At 37.6% G+C, this 19,128-nt stretch overlaps 1 protein-coding gene across 7 annotated transcripts; it reads right to left on the reverse strand.

The window, feature by feature from the left end:
- Window positions 1–3,331: 3,331 nt before the first annotated feature.
- Window positions 3,332–19,078, reverse strand: Prkra (protein activator of interferon induced protein kinase EIF2AK2). 7 transcript variants are annotated; one of them, XM_078017668.1, is made up of 9 exons: window positions 18,074–18,208; window positions 17,754–17,885; window positions 14,541–14,622; window positions 14,165–14,311; window positions 11,511–11,589; window positions 10,308–10,425; window positions 8,677–8,771; window positions 7,429–7,603; window positions 3,332–4,009 (listed from the first exon to the last, which is right to left on the reverse strand). In XM_078017668.1, the coding sequence occupies exons 4-9, from the start codon at window positions 14,209–14,211 to the stop codon at window positions 3,852–3,854; spliced, it is 672 nt and encodes a 223-aa protein (XP_077873794.1). In that variant the 5' UTR covers window positions 14,212–14,311; window positions 14,541–14,622; window positions 17,754–17,885; window positions 18,074–18,208; the 3' UTR covers window positions 3,332–3,851. The 7 variants fall into 7 exon arrangements, with proteins under 7 accessions (XP_077873794.1, XP_077873795.1, XP_005324711.1 ...); XM_078017669.1 differs by lacking the exons at window positions 17,754–17,885; window positions 18,074–18,208 and adding exons at window positions 12,672–12,781; window positions 16,409–17,557; XM_005324654.4 differs by lacking the exons at window positions 14,165–14,311; window positions 17,754–17,885 and adding an exon at window positions 18,819–19,078 and having other exon boundaries at window positions 18,074–18,243.
- Between the last annotated feature and the right edge of the window lie 50 nt (window positions 19,079–19,128).

Genomic DNA, 19,128 nt, shown 5'->3' on the forward strand with positions numbered 1-19,128 from the left:
AGCATGATAGTTCTCCAGTTCCATCCATTTACTGGCAAATGTCATAATTTCATTCTTCCTTATGGTGAGTAATATTACATTATGTATATATACCACATTTTCTTTATCAATAAATCTGTTGAAGGGCACGTAGGTTGGTTCCATAGCTTAGCTATTGTGAATTCAGCTGCTATAAACATTGAGGTGGCTGTGTCACTGTAATATACTGATTTTAAGTGCTTTGGGTATATATCAATGAGTGAGATAACTGAGTCAAATGGTGGTTCCATTCCAAGTTTTCTGAGTAATCTCTGTACTGCTTTCCAGAGTGGTTGTACAAATCTGCAGCCTCTCGGGCAATGTATGAATGTAACTGTTCCCCATCATCCTCACAAACATTTATTGTTATTTGTAGTCTTGATAGTTGTCATTCTGACTGAAGTGAGATGGAATCTCAGTTTGGTTTTAGTTTGCATTTTTCTAACTCCTAGAGATGTTGAACACTTTTCATATATTTATTGACTGATTGTATATGTTCTTCTGTGAAGTGCCTGTTCAGTTCCTTTGCCCACTTATTGATTGGGTTATTTGGGAGCTTTTTTGGTGTCAAGTTTTTTGAGTTCTTTGTATAATCTGGAGATTAATGCTCTGAGGTGCATGTGGCAAAGATTTTTTCCCATTCTATAGGCTGTTTATGTTCTTGATAGTTTCCTTTGTTGTGAAGATGCTTTTTAGTTTGATACCATCCCATTTGTTGATTCTTGATTTTACTTTTTGTGCTCTCAGCTTTGTTGATGACTTCTGTTCCTATGCCAACATGATGGAGAGTTGGACCTCCATTTTCTTCTAATATGATCTCTGGTCTAATGCCTAGGTCCTTGATCCAGTTTTTTTTTTTAAATTTTTTTATTAGCATGCCTTTGTTTATTTTTGTGCAGTGCTAATGATTGAACCAGTGCCTCATGTGTGCCAGGCAAGCACTCTGACACTGAGCTATAGCCCCAGCCCAGGTGAGATATAGGGGTTAAATTTCATTCTACTACATATGGATTTCCAGTTTTCCCAGCAGAAAAACTGTTGAAGAGGCTATCTTTTCTCCAATGTATGTTTATGGCACCTTTGTCTAATATGTGATAACTGTACATATGTGGATTTGTCTCTGTCTTCTGTTCCACTGGTCTTCATGTCTGTTTTGGGCCAAGACCATGCTTCTGTAGTATAATTTAAAGTCTGGTATTTTGTTACAATAGCTCTGCAGTATAATTTCAGGTCTCTTGCTTCACATAAAAATCTGCTTTCTTGCAGAACTTCTGCTCCCAAGTTTTGTTGCCTGAGAAACCAACTTTAAGATGGATGTTAGTGCAGAGATTAGTGATTGATATCTGTGCAGAGAAAGGAAGCTCCATTGGGCAGAGGGAGAACATAGGCAAGGTTGCAATCTTAAAGGCAGTCTCAGCTGACCTTAATGGAAACTCTGAAGCCAAGATGGGCTTTTGGATTGTCCAAATATGGGGCCATGGGACTAATCTTCAAAGGCATGCTGCCCCAGAAATGAGAGTGCCCTCATGAGGTGGCTCTCTCCAGTAAAGGAAATTAAGATTTGGCAATTGAGGTCTGTCTGCCAGCAGCACTCCCACAAGCAAGGGAACTAAATTTTCTAACATGAGAATCTGAATGGCATATCACAGTATGCCCTGTGAGCAGGGGAGTGGATGCAAGGTGGGTAAACACTGTATCTCTAAATACTGTGATAGTGTCGGGCACATTGGTGCTCAATAAGTAATATTAGTATTAAAAACACATTGGGTTATTGCTGTTTATATATTACTAATTCACTGGTTTCTCACTGACTGGAGGCCTATCATAGGTCAGAACTAATGCTATAAGGATGATAGTAGCAGAATTACCTGCTTAGCCTCTTCAGGAAACTCATTTAAGAGGTACAACCAGCCAGGCACAGTAACACATGCCTGTAATCCTAGCAGCTTGGGAAGCTTAGACAGGAGTAATATGAGTTCAAACCCAGCCTCAGCAACTTAGCGAGATCCTGTCTCTAAATAAAAACATAAGGGTTGGGGATGTGGTTTGGTGGTTAAGAGCCCCTGGGTTCAATCCTTCAAAGTTGAAGCCATTAAAAAAAAAAAAAAAAAAAAAAAAAAAAGGCACAACCAATTAAAGAGACCTAAAAGAGAAGTTAACAAAATGGTATTTAAAGACTACCTAATGGTCCTAGAAAGTCTAGTTGCCCTGACAGAGGGGACATTTGAGTAGTATCTAAGAACATGTTTTCTCTGCAGACAGAAGCAAAGAAATAAAGGCAGCAGGAAGAGCTTGGCTTCTGAGCACTCACTTTATCAATATATTTGAACTGTGGACAATAAAATTATATTATTCTTTCCCACACTTGGGCCTCATCCAAGAATCTTCTTCCATTGCCTTATGAAATCTTCACCCAATTTATCCTCTTCAAAGTTAATATTTCACTACACAGAACATACTGTTATCTCTAGAGATTCCAGAGCATTCACAAAAACCCAAGATTAGTCCAATCTTAAAAGCTCACAAGATCCTGTTTATGCCTAAACTTTGCCACCAGTCTTTAACTCATTCCTCAACCTCACCAAAAAAGCACCTAAATTTCCATAATGTAATTGATATATATGTACCTTGTAATGTGAAACTATGTTGAGTATTCTTTAGAACTTCAAATAAGTTACATGTACTGGTTTTCTTTTGTAATGTAGTTTCATTATTCTTAAAGGGTTCCAATCAGGTATGATTCTTTTCCAAAATCTTGCTCTATCTTATCTGTTGTTGGATTAACACTTGAGATAATCAAAACTTCCTGTCATCATTCATAGCTTGCTTTCTCTATCTACATGGCTCTCCTGAGCTCTGGACACAGGGCCAAAAGACTTCCTTCTCATTTACAAAGCTTGTACTAGCTGGCACTGACAGATGAGACTTAAGGTGTCACAGATGGTATATGAAAATATGGAGAGTAAAATAAAAATTTGTGAGACTTACCTTCACTCATTGTTTTGTTTCAAATATTCTTATAATGGAATTGAACGAACTGGAAAGGTTCTGGGGTTGTCTGGAATGCCATTAATGATTTTTCAACTACTACTTCATCTAAGAATGGTTATGTCAAAGCAAAAATACAATGTTGCATATGCTTACAGAAAATAAGGAAGTGATTTATCACATATATATTTTGCTTAGGCTACAGGTTCTTTTACCTTTGACTTTTTGAGTTATATAAATAATAAACTATCCATATTAAAATATTATTTATAAGACTGGGCCAAAGTCAAGTCAGTAGCTCTTTAATAAAATGAGCAGAACCTCATTATAACAACAGCTCTTTATTACATGGTTTCAAATACACAGGAGACCAATCATGTTCCCTGAAATTTAACAATCACATTCAGTAAAAGTCTGTTAATGCCATCTCTCAACATCTAAACCTAAAGGGCTTCCTTCAAATTCCCATTATGAAGCCTTGCGCAAAAAAAAAAAGAAAAAAAGAGGTTGTTTAAGCACCAGTAAGACTGTTGCTAGCAGTAGTTTTATTTCTTTTTCTTCTTCTTCATCATCATCAAACATGCAGCTTCTTCCTCCCATTTGCCTGGCCCTGCTCTGCTTCGTGGTACAAAGTTTATAAAGACAATATACCAATACAAAGTTGAAGCCATTAAAAAGAGCTTAGTAATAACTACCAGGAGATAATTAAATCTGGAGTGTTGATGGAATCCGAAGAGATGTGGAAACAACACACAAACTCAAACAATACAGTAGAAGTTTTACTGGGGAAGGAGTGACGGAAACTTTTTATGTGCTACTGAAGGACTTTCTAAGCTGCCCTAAGTTTACTTTCTTTCTGCTATTATCTTTAAATACTGCAAAGCATTGTGGGCGGCATCACTCTGTGCATTGCCACAGGAGATGCCGGAGCCATGACAGACTGTGATAGGACTGGTTGACAGTTCGGCGAGACACTGATACTGCCCATTTGCACTCAGTTCTTCTGTAATGACACAAGCAAACATGATGATTAGTGCCAACTGTAGAAAGCAGATCCTTTATAAAAACAATCTTTTTTTTTTTTTTTGGTCTTTCTCACCCATGGTACACTATTTCATTCATTCATCATTTCTGTCATGCTTGTATAAACAAAAAACATAGAATGAGTCAGGTGCAATGGTACACGCCTATAATCCCTGCAACTCAGGAGGCTGAGGCAGGAGGATCACAAGTTCAAGGCCAGGTTGGGGAACTCAAAATTAAATAAAAAAGGCTGGGGATGTAGCTCAGTGGGAGAGCACTTGGGTTTAATCCCCAGCTTCACAATAGAAATGGTTGTTCAGTCATAGCAGTTCTCAAACATACTGCTTCAAATCATCTGACAGAACTTCAAAGAAACACAGGTGTTTAGGACTCAATGCTAGCCCATTCTATCAGAAGCATGGGGTTGGGGCTGGAGGTGGCTGGCTCCTGCATTTCAAGTAAGCTCCCAAGGCAACTCTAATGTGACTAGTTGAATGAGGCTTGGAAAGCACTATACTAATAAGCAACTTTCTTAAGAGGGAAAGAACCATTTGCTAGAGGACTAGAGAGGCTGTTTCCCATTGGAAGTCATTTTCAGTAGGCATTTCAAACAAGAAACGATCTGGTTCAGGGAAAGACCTCTCTTGTGCCTTCCTATTCTTAGGGTTTAAGTCTGTGCAATCTCAGTTATGGTGTTTTAAAAACAATACTTAAGGGCTGGGGATGTGGCTCAAGTGGTAGCGCGCTCGCCTGGCATAAGTGCGGCCCGGGTTCGATCCTCAGCATCACATACAAAGAAAGATGTTGTGTCTGCCAAAAACTAAAAAATAAATATTAAAGATTTAAAAAAAAAAACAAAAAAACACTTAAACCCAGGAAATGCACATTCTTCTCATTCTTCTGAAGATGGTAAATTGAGGCAAGAGTTCTTAAGAAGTAAATTTATGACTTATTCAAAGTGGTCATGATTAAATGTTTCTATTTTAGCTAGTCAATTGAGTGAAGAGACTTTTTTTTTTTTTTAGTTCTACTATCTTTTTAAATTTAAGGAAAATTCACATAAAACCAATCGTTTTAAAATAAACAATTTAGTGGCATTCAGCAATTTATAGTGATGTCCAAGTAGCCCCTCTAGCCAGTTTCAAAACATCTTCATCACCCCAAGAGGATATCCTGAACTCCTTAAACTGTTACTCTCCATCCCCTCTTCCCCAATGCTAGCAACCAACCATCTGTGTTTAATGTCTATGGATTACCCTTCTGTGGGTAGTTAATATAAACAGAATCATAGAATATGTGCAGTCTTTTGTTTCTGGCTTCTTTCACTCAGCATGTTTTTCACTATCTTCTATGTTGTAGCACATATTAGAACTTCATTCCCTTTTACAGCTGAATAATATTCTATTGAATGGATATTCCACATTTGTTTATTCATTCATTTGTTGGTGGACATTTGGATCATTGCCACTTTTGGCTCTTGCAAATACTGCTTCTGGGAATATGTGTGTACTGGTTATTTGTTTGAATACCAGTTTTCAATTCTTGTGGGTTATGTAGCTAGGTGTGAAACTGCTGGCAATTAATTTAAGGAACTAAGAAATTTTCCCATGGTGGCTAAATTATTTTACATTCCATCAACAATGTATGAGATTCCAATCTCTTCATCATCAGACACTTGCTATTTTCCATTGTTTTGACTATATAGTGTGCAGTGGTACCACACAGTAGTTTTGACTTGCAATTCCCAGTTGAGTAATGATGTTGAACATCTTTTCATAGGTTTGTTGGTCATTTATCTATTTTCTTTGAAGATAGCTGCCTAAAAGTTAGCCAAAAGCTTGTTATTTACACACACACACACACACACACACACACACACACACACACACTTTTTTTTAATGTGGTGCTGAGGATCAAACCCAGCACCTCACATGTGCTAGGCGAGTGCTCTACAGCTGAGCCACAACTCCAGCCCCTTGTTCTATATTTATAAGAATGATTTAGTTCTTAAAATTCATAAGAGTTTCAAAGGAATTAATTCACGATCCAAAATATCCATCTCAAATTTCCTTCTTTTCAGAGATTCTGTATCTTCCATAGTTAACTCTATTCATGACATAGCTCATTTATCTCTGTATCCCAAACTCTCAACAAACTACAAACATCAATAAATATTTGCTAAATGAATGGATTCCCATCAGCCATCTCTCCTGACCATCTTTCTTCATTAATTTTCCGGGTTCTTCATCATTCTTGGCTTATCAAGACACTGCATGACTCATCATTTAATTCCAAAGTAGCAGAGAATATCAAAAGTTCTCTCATCCCCTGACCACTCTAATTTTCCAGTACTAGTATCTCTGACAGCTGAGTTCCCACATCTCACTGAGAGTGGAGTAGGGATATCAAATTCTTCACTTGTTATGCTGATATTAAATCAAGATATCAAATGTGTGACACACACATACACACAACTAGCTTTACAAATTGAACTAAAATAAAATCTTCACTGACTTGCTTTCTCATTTGTCCATATTTGTCTATATAAAAGACCACAAATTAAGGAAAATATAATAGATGATAGCTGGGATGGAATAAAGTTACAAATTGACTTTTTTCCATTTACTGCCTAGAAATGGCACTCAGTGATTAAGTGGACAGATGGTTTGGCCCACACAGACTTGATACTTGTACTACAAATGGGTGTGCTTTTTAATTGCCAAATGCCCAACAGACCTAGTATAACAGCCAGTGAATATGCTGGAACTCTTTCCCTAATTTTCTTATTTTTTTTTTAATCTTTTATTTTTTGGTATGAGGGACTGAACCCAGGAGCACTTAACCACTAAGCCACATCCCCAGGCCTTTTTATTTTTCAGTATGAGACAAGAGTCTCACTAAGTTGCTTATGGCTTACTAAGTTGCTGAGGCTGGCTCTGAATTTGTGATCCTCCTACCTCAGCCTCCTGAGCCAGTGGGATTACAGGTATGCACCATCATGTCTGAACCTCTTTCCTTAATCTTATTCTACTACTGGCTAGTTATGTGGTCTTGGGTCAGTTTCTCAACCTTTCTCTGCCTTACTTTCTTCACTCATAAGTAAGAATAACAGAATTCACTTCAGAGTTAGTTTGAGGATTCATTAATTGATACATGTCTTTAGTACACAGTTAAACTATAACTTTCAGCTATTGACATTTATTATGGAAACTGTATGTTAGCTATTATTACTATCCACAAGAATCAAGACATCTCAATTATATATAATACTGGTCTGGCAATTATATATAGTTAGAATCCTTGATCAATGAAATAACAAATTATAACAGAAATTTTTGTTTTTCAAACACATTTTAAAAAGAAATACATCTTGGGATAAGCCAAAGAAAAAAATCATACCTATATCCAAATACGTTATGTTAAAACCTTGTTCCTTGGCAATTTCACTAAGCAGCTGGATGTAATCTGTATTAGGAATACTAAGGAGGCTTCTTTTCAGTAAGTTGATCTTTTCACCAGGAGAATTCCTCAAGGAATGCCAAGTGCATCCTAAAGAATTTCCTACTACATTAGTCTGAAAAATAGAGATGAAGATTTATAGTCTTAAAGACTGTCTTTTAACACCAGTATCAGTATACTTACAAGCACTCACATTTAATACTTCAGAAAGCATATTTAAATGGATACTATGTGGTTATCTTTCCAGTTTAAACTAGACAATGCTAACATGCACATCCGTTTAACAAATACCATGAAATGAAAAATAAAAAACAACACTAAATAAATAAAATACACTGTTAAGTATTTAAAAATGCTTTTGTTTGTCAATATTGGAGTTGGAAGTTGTTGAGACCTTTAATGAATTATTTTTCTGATTCTCTTTTGACCAAGATGGTGCGCCTTTTATCTAAGAGGTGACTTTGGAGAAATAGAGGGGGCCCCCAGCACATCAGGGAAACAAAACCACATAAAAATATTTTTTGTATGTAGAGCAAAGGTTTCTCTTTCTCCTTGAAGGTTTTCTGAAACCACAGTTTACATCAGATACCTTCTTCCATGTTCCCTGACTGCCCTCTGTAAGGACCCATCTGTAACATTCTTCCCTGTTTAGTAGGCTATAAACTCCTTAGTGGCAGAGATTGTTCATTCACTGTAGCCCAGTACTGGGCACAGACCTTGGCATACAATAGGAGCACACTAAATGATTGTTGAGTGGTAAGTGAATGGACCAACAAAAAATGGAAAAGTGCTGTTGCTTTGAAGGCAAAAATAGCACCACTGGCCTATCACTTTATTCATTCGTTCTTCAGTAATTTTTGGTATTGAGAATCAAACCCAGAGTTTCACAAATGCTATGTATGCACTCTACCACAGAGGTACAACCCCAGCTGGGGTTGTCATGTTTAGATCCTATCCTATTATTCTGAATTGACTGTGTCTCTCAAGTCCTCTTACCTGGTTACCTCATGTGACTCTGGCTCACATATAGAAAGCAGCTAAAATTGGCATGGTGTGCAAATGAAAGATGAAAAGATTTTTAAAAATTGCAACAATTGAAGTATCAATCCAACAAGAAATCAAGGAAATCTTCCTAAAGCAAGAAAATCTTAATCAAATTAACATCTTAACTGTTTGCTTAATACTCACTAGAGAAATGTGGTTCTCTGGAGAAATATTACTAAATTTGGCAAGAAATTTCTCAGCAGCATTTCTCTTGGCTTGTTTCTTTGATGCCCCCTTTCCTATATAAAGAAAAAAAGATGGTAGATTTAGAAAGGAAAACAGTGTCCACAGAGGATGATTGAATGTACAAGGGATTATGTTTTTCATCTTCTAGGCTATTTTCTTACTCACTTGACATTTTGTTTATTGTTTTTGTTCATTGTAAAATACACACACACACACACACACACACACACACACACACACACACACACGCCCCCTCTTTTTTTCAGTGCTGGGGATTATACTCAGGGCCTCATGCATGCTAGGCAAGTGCTCTAATACTGAGCTACACCCCTAGCCCTCAAATGACTATTAATTCTTTATATTTTTGAAAATAGATCTTTTCTTTAACCGTTTTTCTTTAATATTTACACTTTCTGCTTTTCTTTAATAATTATTCTTCCCTTTGCTTAACTTTAATGAACAGTATTTGGTTTAATTGTGACCAATTTATTTACCAAAATATATTTGAATTATGATCCCTCTCTCAATGTCCATTATCTATTCACAATCTTCTATACTAACAAATGTAGAATTTGCTTAATATGAATAAGAAGGGAATAAAAAATGATGGAATTGAAAGAAAGATACCTTAAATAGCTACTTTCATACTCTGCTTTGTAAATTAAAAATCTGAAGCCCAGGGAGATGAAGTAATTTGCTTCATTTTGAAAATAAAGGACTACTTCAGGAACCCAAAGGAGAGGCACTGCTTCTGGCCTAGTGGCTTCTGCAGTGGCCACATCACCTCTCAAGGCAGACAGTGCCTGTTACTTGAAACTAATATCTAGCTAAGGTAAAAGTCTACTTTCAGTCATTTTGAAAATAACAAAAACATGCCAGAGTAATAAAGAAGAATTCTCACTAGTAATTAATTAAGTGGCTGCTATTCCTCATAGTTTATGTCTTTTACAACTTAGAAGTTACTATAATTCCAAAAGACAATTTCTATTTATTTTTTATCTTATTTCATTTTTGGGGCCATCTATTCTCTTATTAATCACCTCTTTTTCAAATGTAATCTTCTCTAGTCCTACTTTCTAGAATATCTGTTGAAACTTTAAGAGATTTACTATTGTTTTTCCTCCCAGATGAATTATTTCAATCACTAATACATAGATGAAGATTATTTAAGGTATGGAGCCAATAATACATCTTTCCATTAACAACTTATGATTTTTAAAAACATCCAATTAAGAAACATGAGTATTCTTCTTCCTTTTTTATTGGAGGTACTGGGGATTGAACCCAAGGCTACTTTACCCCTGAGTTACCCCTTCAGCCCTCTGTATTTTTTGGAACAGAGCCTCACTAAGTTGCTGAGGATGGCCTTGAACCCTCATTTCTCCTGCCTTCTGAGTTGCTGGGATTACAGATGTGCATGGCCAAATATTTATATTTAAGTTCTACCTTAGAAAGTTAGAGATGGTAGTATAGGAGTTTATCAATTTTTCTCCCCACAGACATTTTTGAGAAGATATAACAACAGAGATTTCTATGGTCATCCATCATCTGAAAATATTGCAAATGTCTTAAATGGTAAGAAAAAGTACCAGTTTCCATAAATGACTCTAGCCTGCAAATTGTGGTATATTCTCTCTTATGAGCAGGTCCTCCTTCCTGGGAAAGAGTATATTCAGGAAGTCTCCAGCCATGATGAATAGCCAATTCCTATAAAATTGAAATGAGGCTTTAATAGTAATTTCAACTGTGCAATGGCTTAATCACACAAATTTTATTTCTTCTTGATTTCAATCTCATTTCTAGTCATATATTTGAAAAGGAAAGACCCTATATGTCCCATAAACATTCCCATCTTTTACATCTTTATATTACAATACCAAAATGGAAGCAGTTTTGACCTATGAATGGCATTCTTCTTTTAAGCAATAGTGAGCTGATATCAGAGAAAGATTGGCTACCAGTGACCTCTTTGGGAACATCAGAGGAGACACCTACAGGTCTCCCTGCCCTCGGTTCCTAAAGCCTCTCCCCCCCTAACTATGGGCTTCTGGACCTGCGGCTGCTATCTGCTGCATTTGATCAGGGGCTCACGAGGAGCAGAGACAGAAACTGGGATGAGGTTACATGTGAAGAAAATAATAGAAAAACTTACAGAGCAAAAAAAATGAGACCAAAGGATTGGTTAGGTAATGGAGACAAAAATAGTTCTAACAGAGCACACGGATAATCTGCAAAAAGAATATTCTGTTTGCAGAAATTTAAAGATAAACATATGCGTGTGCATGTGTGTAAATATAATCAAATAAATTAATTACATCTCTTTTCTTATACAGCCTTAGAAATACAAGTAATTTGTCTGACCCTCACCTAACCTCTCCCAATTCAGATTGTAAATTCCTTGATGGTAGGGTGCATCTTGAATTAGGTTACCCAATTTTGGCTCTTTATAAAGTCTTCTGTCTTAAAAGAAGTAGAAAGAGGTTTGTCATAAAGATGGGAAGAAATGTACTTAAAGTATAATATTCTCTACCCATGTGCAATGAGGTCCTGTTATTTCAAATGAGAATTTCACAAACCAAAGGCAAATACTGCATGTGGAAGAAAATCCACAACTTAAATAAACGGGAAAATAATTCTAAGTTAGCTGCATAAAATAAGTTGGAAAACAAAATATTTAACAATCTTATCATGAAAATATAAAATGGCTTATCTTCAGCACTGTAATACCACCACTTAATTTTATCTTTTATCAGTAGACAAAAAGGTAAGTATGGAAAAAATATACAACTTACCTGTAATGAACCAATAGGATTAAGCTGGTTCTTTGGTTGCTTGGAAGGGTCAGGCATTAAAGGGTCAGGAACTGCAAAGCTAAACATATTTTTGAATGTTATTCAATAAAATAATTTCCCCAAATTACTTACTAAAAAAGAAAAATTTTTCTACTTAACTCTCTACCCTGAAGTTCTTGCATTATATCTACATGTGATGCGCTTCTTTTCAACAATTTCTATAGAAATCTGAACTCTATATCTATCTGTACATATCAAATGTCACTTCCTCTAAGAAGCCTAGCCTTTTACCCAATGGATCATATTCTCTCACTCCTTTGAACCATTATAACATTTGGTTTGACATTTTATTCTTTATTTTTTTAAGTACTGAGGATCAAACCTAGGGACATTCTATCAATGGGATACATCCCTTTCTCTCTTTTTGAGATGGGTCTTACTAAGTTGTTTGGGCTGGCCTTAAACTTAAGACTCCTGCCTCAGCGTCTCAAGTCACTGGAATTACAGGTGTCACCACTATGCCAAGCTTGGTTTGACTCTTTCTTAAGAAAACTGACCTAAATTATACAGCCTTAGAAATACAAGTAATTTGTCTGACCCTTACCAAACCTCTCCCAATTCAGATTGTAAACTCCTTGATGGTAGGGTGCATTATTTACCTACATAAGCTTCATAGTGCTTTATACATAATAGGTGCTTGATAAAAATATATTCAAAGTACACTATTATGACTACACAAGACATAATAAGAGTATTGGCCAGGAAATTTAGCCTGGCACTATGGATAACACAGATCATCAATATAATTGTGGAAGAGAGACCTATTATTCCATCATGTGCTCAGTGCTAAGATAATCCTGTTAAGAGTTCTATATATCCTGCATAAAATAGATGGTCTACATAAATCTGGTTTAACAATGTAGAGATTATGATTAAGGAAAAAGAACAATCTTTTCTAGGCAGTTTGAAATTACTAGTTACTCAGAAGATCAAGCCTAATGCAGAAGAAGCTGAATTCCAAGGTTACTTCCACCTAAGCAATAGAAGAATCATTTCTTCCATGACAAGTGAGGTTTAACTATTGCACTTCCTCAAGTTTCTTTACCAAATGCCAGAATTTCAAGCTTTACGTAGGCTGATTAGATATAAGTATTCACTTACAATGCTGCATGCCGAAGCTACCCAAATAATTGTGATCGAGAAGTGAAAAAGTCTCTGTATTAAATCAGGCCACTTTAGGCCTGATTACAGCTTAGTAATTCCCATTTTATCTGTCAAGAAGCACAAATATATAGTAAAGTTTGTTAGCCTTTTTTGCTGACAAAGTGAAGTTCCTATATGCAGAAAGGACACTCCGTACACTCATTTCTACCAATGTGCTCAACATGTTGGGTTGACCTTTGGGCTGCACAGAAATAGCACAGCCATTATCAGTGGAGGCAGAACTTAAAATCTGCTATGCCATTTGGCATGTCTTGAAAGCTAGCATAAATCAATTGTAAGGTATGATCCCAGAGAAGCAAGTATCATCTTGTGAGATCCAAGGCTTGTCTGGGTTAAGTGCTTGTCTAGAGGGTTGCTATGTCACTGGTTAGTTCTAAATTACCCAAAAAGTTTAGAATGACCTAGGAAAAGGGAAGAGTATTGCATGAGAACCTAAATACAGACTTAATCCTAAACACTTGCTATGGCTTTAGGAAAAAAAAATCCGATTTCAAGTTCCACAGATCTTTGCAGTTAGTTATGTGCAGATTATACCAGACTAAACTCTAAGCATCTTCTTTATTTTTGGGTACTTGGGGCTGAACCCAGGGACAAATTGAAACTATACTTTCAGAATTCTTTAAATAATTATTGAATATTATCCATCTACCAAAAATTCATAAGAATCTATTTAGATTGTTGACATACAGATAACTATTATCACTGGGTAGCAAATTGAGTGGACAAAGTTATTACCCAGAAGAACTATTTACTGTTGCCTAAATCATTTTTATGTACTAAATATTTGTGTATATTTTGCAATTTGGGACAGTTTATGTCAAAGACCAGATGTTTCTGTTTTAAGCTGAGTTTTGTAATTCAGAGGAAGAAAACACATGTAGAATCAGGGGCTACAAATCAAAAAGAAATGTAAATCAATGAAAGATTACTAGTAATTAGTGTATCACACTAATTACTAATTACCAAAATATAAAAAAATTTAAAAAAACTTCTTTTTTTTTATATTTTGGTACCAGGGTTTAAACCTAGGGGTGCTTAACCATTGAGCCATATCCCCAACCCTTTTTATTTTGAAACAGGGTCTTGTCTTACTAAGTTTCTTAGAGCCTCGCTAAGTTGCTGAGGCTAGCCTTGAACTTGCAATCCTCTTGCCTCAACCACCAAGTTGCTGGGATTATAGGCGTGAGCCACCACATCCAGCTTGCACTTCTAGCATTTCTGAGTTCATGTGTAAGAAGAATTTAAGGTATACTATGTTCCATGGTGTGCCTAACAGAAACCAAATGATAATATTTTATTATACATGAGATGCTTTAAGATTCACCTAAAACAGAAAAAAAAAAATTCAATTTGGAAAAACATGGCAAGGATATCCCAATTCACATTCTCTTGAATTTGGTATACAGTCTATAATAAAAGGAAATCTCTACCTCCTTCTTTCCAATGAGAATTCCCTAAGGAATATTTTTATTTCCATCTCACACCTTGTTTTTCTTCAGTGTAGAAATAATCAAAGTCTTAATACAGAATATTAACAGTTGCCAGAGATATTATGGTTTCCGACTGCAGCACGCCATCTAAAAAACAACAAAGTAAAGCCTAATTCATGAGAGGCTGCAGTTAATTGGTAACTGCTGGGCTTAATTGGATAGAACTATCTTCATGGGTGATAGGTTTTCACAAAGAAATAGAATTTTAGAGCTCAGATACTGTTCACTCCGCTGCTTTGGGGAGCATGTTCACATTTTTAATCTTACCTCAGCCATGATCATTTTGAGCTGCAGAATACAAAGAAATTTAGCTCACCAAATACTTGCATTGGCTTTCAGAATGTGGATGGCCGCCTCTGCAGCTCGGTGTTTCGCCAGCTTCTTACTTGTACCTTCACCTGAATTAAAATGTAAAAAGATAGTCTTTGTGAAAATGTGTGCCTTACAGAGATGTTGTCATACTACAAATCAAAGTCACTACAGGTTTTTCATATATGCAGTTAGTACTGAAAACATACAATACATGCAATTATACACTGAAATAAACTATTCACTGTGTGAAACTGATACATGAACAAAATCACAATCTAAAAAGTTCTATGTATTTAAATCTATGCATCCCTATGTAAAAAACTTTACTCTTTCTATACTATATATTTATTACACAAATGGTAATGATGTAGACCATGTCACACCTCCAGAAGAAACGCAACTTAGCATTTCACTCTTCCCTTATTCCTGGGCAGGAAGTTCTTCTGAATCAAGAAATTTCCTTTACAGAAGAAACCTACAGAACTTTTGGACAGTGAAATGTGCACAGTTTTATTCTGACAGCCTGGTCCTATTCTGGATCAAACCCCTATGCTAGGCTAAGCAGTAATAGGTGACAGCTTATGCCTTATGTCTTCTACACAATCTGTATCTTTTGCCTTGTAGGTAAGGGAGGTTAGGGATAAGACTGATATTTGAATTCAGCAAGCAGTTGCATCTGGTAAAGAGTGAATTCAATCATTTTTTTCCTTCTGAGTTCAAACCCTCAATGTTAGGAAATAAGATTGAAGTGTGACCCTCTAATGTCAGAGGACACAAAAACCATACTCTTTTATCTAATAACATAGACATTAGGGACATAGCACAGAACTGAAGAGATTCCCTGACCTCTATGGCTGACAGCCTAGTGTGGGATTTTGTCTGCTAATAGGTTTCTGAATCATGTTACACCAAGCCTAAGAGTGAGCTCTAGGAAAGCACACAAAAGTAGCAGTACCATTGTTCTTCTTGATTCAGAACAGTTTTATGGAGAAAGAGAACTAAATGCACACTTGAAAGATGAGGAAAGTCTAGTAAAGGAGAGAGAACTAGGAGATTAGGAAGAGCATTCTTGGTAGAGGAAAGGCACCTGCAAAGGCTCAAAGGCAAAAGAAAGCAGTGTTCTCAAGGCCGTAAGTGTTGCATATGGCTAATGTGTAAGAGCTCAAGGGGAGCAATTTTGAGATAAAAGGCTGGAGAACTTGGGGGCTGGGGAATGAGTTTTATATACATAACCATAAACATACACATATTATACAGATATTATATATACTTGTGCTATTCAAACCTTAACATGTATAATAATTGACAAGGAATTTTGTTAAAACATACTCTGACCCCATACATCTGGGATGTGCCTTATATTCTGCATTTCCATCAAGTACCCAAATGATATCAATCATGCTGTTGACTACATCTCAAGAAGGTAAGAAGTCACATTAAAATTTTTATATTTATCCAGAAGGTGATGGGGAAACCACTCAATGGATGTTAAGAGAAGGAGGACAAATTTGAGTACTAGGAAAAGAACATTCGTAGAGAATGGGCATTACACAGGAAGAAGATAAAAGAAGGGCTAGGTTTGTGGCTCAGTGATGGAATGCTTGTCTAGCACATGTGAGCACTGGGTTCACTCCTCAGTATTACATAAAAGTAAATAAAACAAAGCTAAAAAAAAAAGTCTATCAAAAATTTTAAAAAGAAAAAAAGAGCAGTTATAACACAGAAGCTATAATCCAAAAAAAGAGATGACAGTGGTCTGGATGGTAGCAATAGAAAGAAGAGAGAAAGAGACTCAATAGCTATTTAGTAGAGAGATTTTAATAACATACTGGATAAGAGAGGAGAGGAGTAAAAGATATCAAGAATACAAACCCTGGGGCTGGGGCTGTAGCTCAGTGGTAGAACGCTTGCCTTGCAGATGTGAGGCCCTGGGTTCGATCCTCAGCACCACATAAAAATAAATAAACAAATAAAGATATTGTGTCTATCTACAACTAAAATAAAAAAAAAAAGAATACAAATCCTGAATTTCTACTGAGTGATTGTGTGACTATGCTGCCTTTTCAGAGAAAAGGAGTGCAAAAAAATGGGCTTAAGGGGAAAGATACATTCAGTTTGAGACAATGAGTCTGAGAGGCCTTTGTATCATCCAAACAAAGTTCCCTAGCAAGCACACAAGTTGATACACTGTTCTGCAAATGGGACTGGAGGAAAGATATTTATTATTAGCCTTTATCTGGTATTTGAAGCCATGGAGACAGATTAGCTAGCACAGGAAGACAGGGTAGTGGGAGAAGAGGTCCAAGGGATAATAATAGAAACAGGTGTTTTGTTTTGTTTTAATATTTTTCAGTTGTTGATGGACACATATCTTTATTTTATTTAATTTTTTATGTGATGCTGAGGATTGAACCTAGTGCCTCACACAGGCCAGGCAAGCAAGTGCTCTTCCACAAATCCAGCCCTAGAAACAAGTAATCATTCCCTGGCCTAAAGCACATTCGGGTGGGAGGGACTACTTCTTTTTAAACTTCCACTGGATATTTAAAAATAGAACAACTTAAATAATAATGCAATGTTGACACTATGGCTCATACAAGGAACATTGCAGCCACACTTCTTATCCACCTGTCTCACATAGAAAAAAAAGCTTCATATTTTTGTTAAAGTAGCTTCGATGAAAATAGGAGTCCAAATTTCCAGGGACACATACAAATGATGTCTTCAGACTATCAGATGATATAATTTTAGTCTTCCTACTAATACTTTTCTTGGCATTTTTCCAAATTAAATTTAGTATTTTTTTTGTTTGCAATTAAATAGGTATATGAGAAAAATAATGTCCATATTTACAAATGGGCATGCATCTGAATTTTGAAACTTCACTGCTGTGTGACTCAGAGCATGTTATTTATAATCTCTCTGAACCTGTTTCTTCATGTATAAAAAGGAGATACTATCTTATACAAAATACTTGTACAGTTTCAGGAACTAGAAGCTACTAAGTAATACAATGAATGAGAGTCTTTCTACATTCCTCATTGTTTTGCCTTTTTTTTTTTTTTTTTTTTGTGGACATAATTAAGAGTGATACAAGAGATCCAAAGTTCCAAATAATTCTATAAAGACAGAAGGGAAACTCAGACAACTCCGGGGTCATGCCTCCCTGTATCTGCTATAATTTATAAAACTATGAAACTTGATAGTACCTACTGACCCAGCTATGAGGGCTCCAAGAACCCTTCCGGTTTCTTTTTAATTCTTGGAGGAACCTTGGGAGGATCCTATAGTGTGTGAAGAGCCTTGTAGGATGCCTGGATAACTTTTTATTATCTGAGCATCCTTGTATCTGGAGAAGAGAAAATTAGAATCAGATGAAGTTGAAAAGCTCTTAACAACCTAATATATGAGGTCTCCGTTTTAAAACCTGCCCCTCATAGCTGTCTCTGGCAAAAGGGGCACTTTTCCCAATTGAAAAGCAACATCAAGTCTGGACTACCAACCAGCAGGGTCAAGGGGTTAACTGTGCATACAGACCTGTGCAGGTTATGTCCCCAACGGTTACTCTGAAGGTGAAAGTTGGCACGTGTATCTGCACATCGGATCTTTCACATTCATAAACCGGGATGTTCTTGGTCTTCATGCCATATTCGTGTAATACCTGAATCGGTGTTTTCCCTGGCTTAGCTGTTATCATCTTCCCCAAACTGCAAAAATCAGAAAAAGGTGTGCTTTGCATGTCAAAGCAAACAGGGAAGCAGAAGCATACACAGGGCCAATTTTGACTGCTATCAATGGTGACCGGGGAATTACTGTAGCTTCCTGGCTGCCAGGACCAAAGCTGGCAAGGCCTGTGCGCACCTGTCTCCCAGCTCTGCTGCGGCAGTCACCCAGCAGGGGCTAGCAAGTTGAAGGAGGGACGTCTTTATAGACAGAATTCGAATGCGGACAGAAAGGTGTTCTCAGGGGCACACGGCTGCATACTCTCAAGACCAAGTCCACCAACCCGGTCCGCGCGTGGCACCTTTTGCCACCCCGTCCCCCCAGCGCGCCGCCACGAGCCACAAAAGGGGCGGGGCGCGGCCACAGACCCCGGCGGCCGGGCCATAGACCCCTGCCAGTCGCCGCCAAGAGGGCGGGGCACAGCACCACAGTGTGTGTGTGTTGTGGGGGGGGCGACAGGAAGGGGCTTTACCCAGAATGCCGCCGGGGCCGGCTCCCCGCCCCCTCCTCTGCTGCCCACCACTCTCGGCCCTGCGGCCCCTACTGCCTGGGCTCGAACCTGAAGGTCCCGCTGTCCTCGCGCTCCAGTGGCGGGGCCTCCGCGCGACGTCTGCTTTGAGACATGGCAAGAAGGGACGGCTAGGCGGCGCGAGAAAGAGCGGTGCAGACGGCGTCCTCGCTTCCCGCGTCGGCCGGTCCCCGAGCGGAGCTCTCCAGCACCACAGCCTCCCCGTCTTCTTGCTGCAGGCGTCCCTCTTGCGAAAGGAACTGGCGGGGCGGGGTGAAGGGAGGAAGGGCGGGGACTCGGCGTGACGGCGCCGGCCACACCCCCTCGCTGCCGGACCTCAGGCTCTGCTACTAGCCAGGCC

The sequence above is a fragment of the Ictidomys tridecemlineatus genome, chromosome 7 (assembly GCF_052094955.1).
Source record: "Ictidomys tridecemlineatus isolate mIctTri1 chromosome 7, mIctTri1.hap1, whole genome shotgun sequence".
Taxonomy (NCBI): Eukaryota; Metazoa; Chordata; class Mammalia; order Rodentia; family Sciuridae; genus Ictidomys; species Ictidomys tridecemlineatus.

What these genes read in the sequence shown, in the direction of transcription:
- Prkra (XM_005324654.4), bottom strand. Translation starts at nt 18,883, where the DNA reads ATGTCTCAAAGCAGACGTCGCGCGGAGGCCCCGCCACTGGAGCGCGAG. An exon ending in TGGGGACATAACCTGCACAG is followed by an intron (nt 14,623 to 18,073) that starts GTCTGTATGCAC and finishes ATTTTAATTCAG; the next exon opens with GTGAAGGTACAAGTAAGAAG. An exon ending in ATCCTATTGGTTCATTACAG is followed by an intron (nt 10,426 to 11,510) that starts GTAAGTTGTATA and finishes TCAATTTTATAG; the next exon opens with GAATTGGCTATTCATCATGG.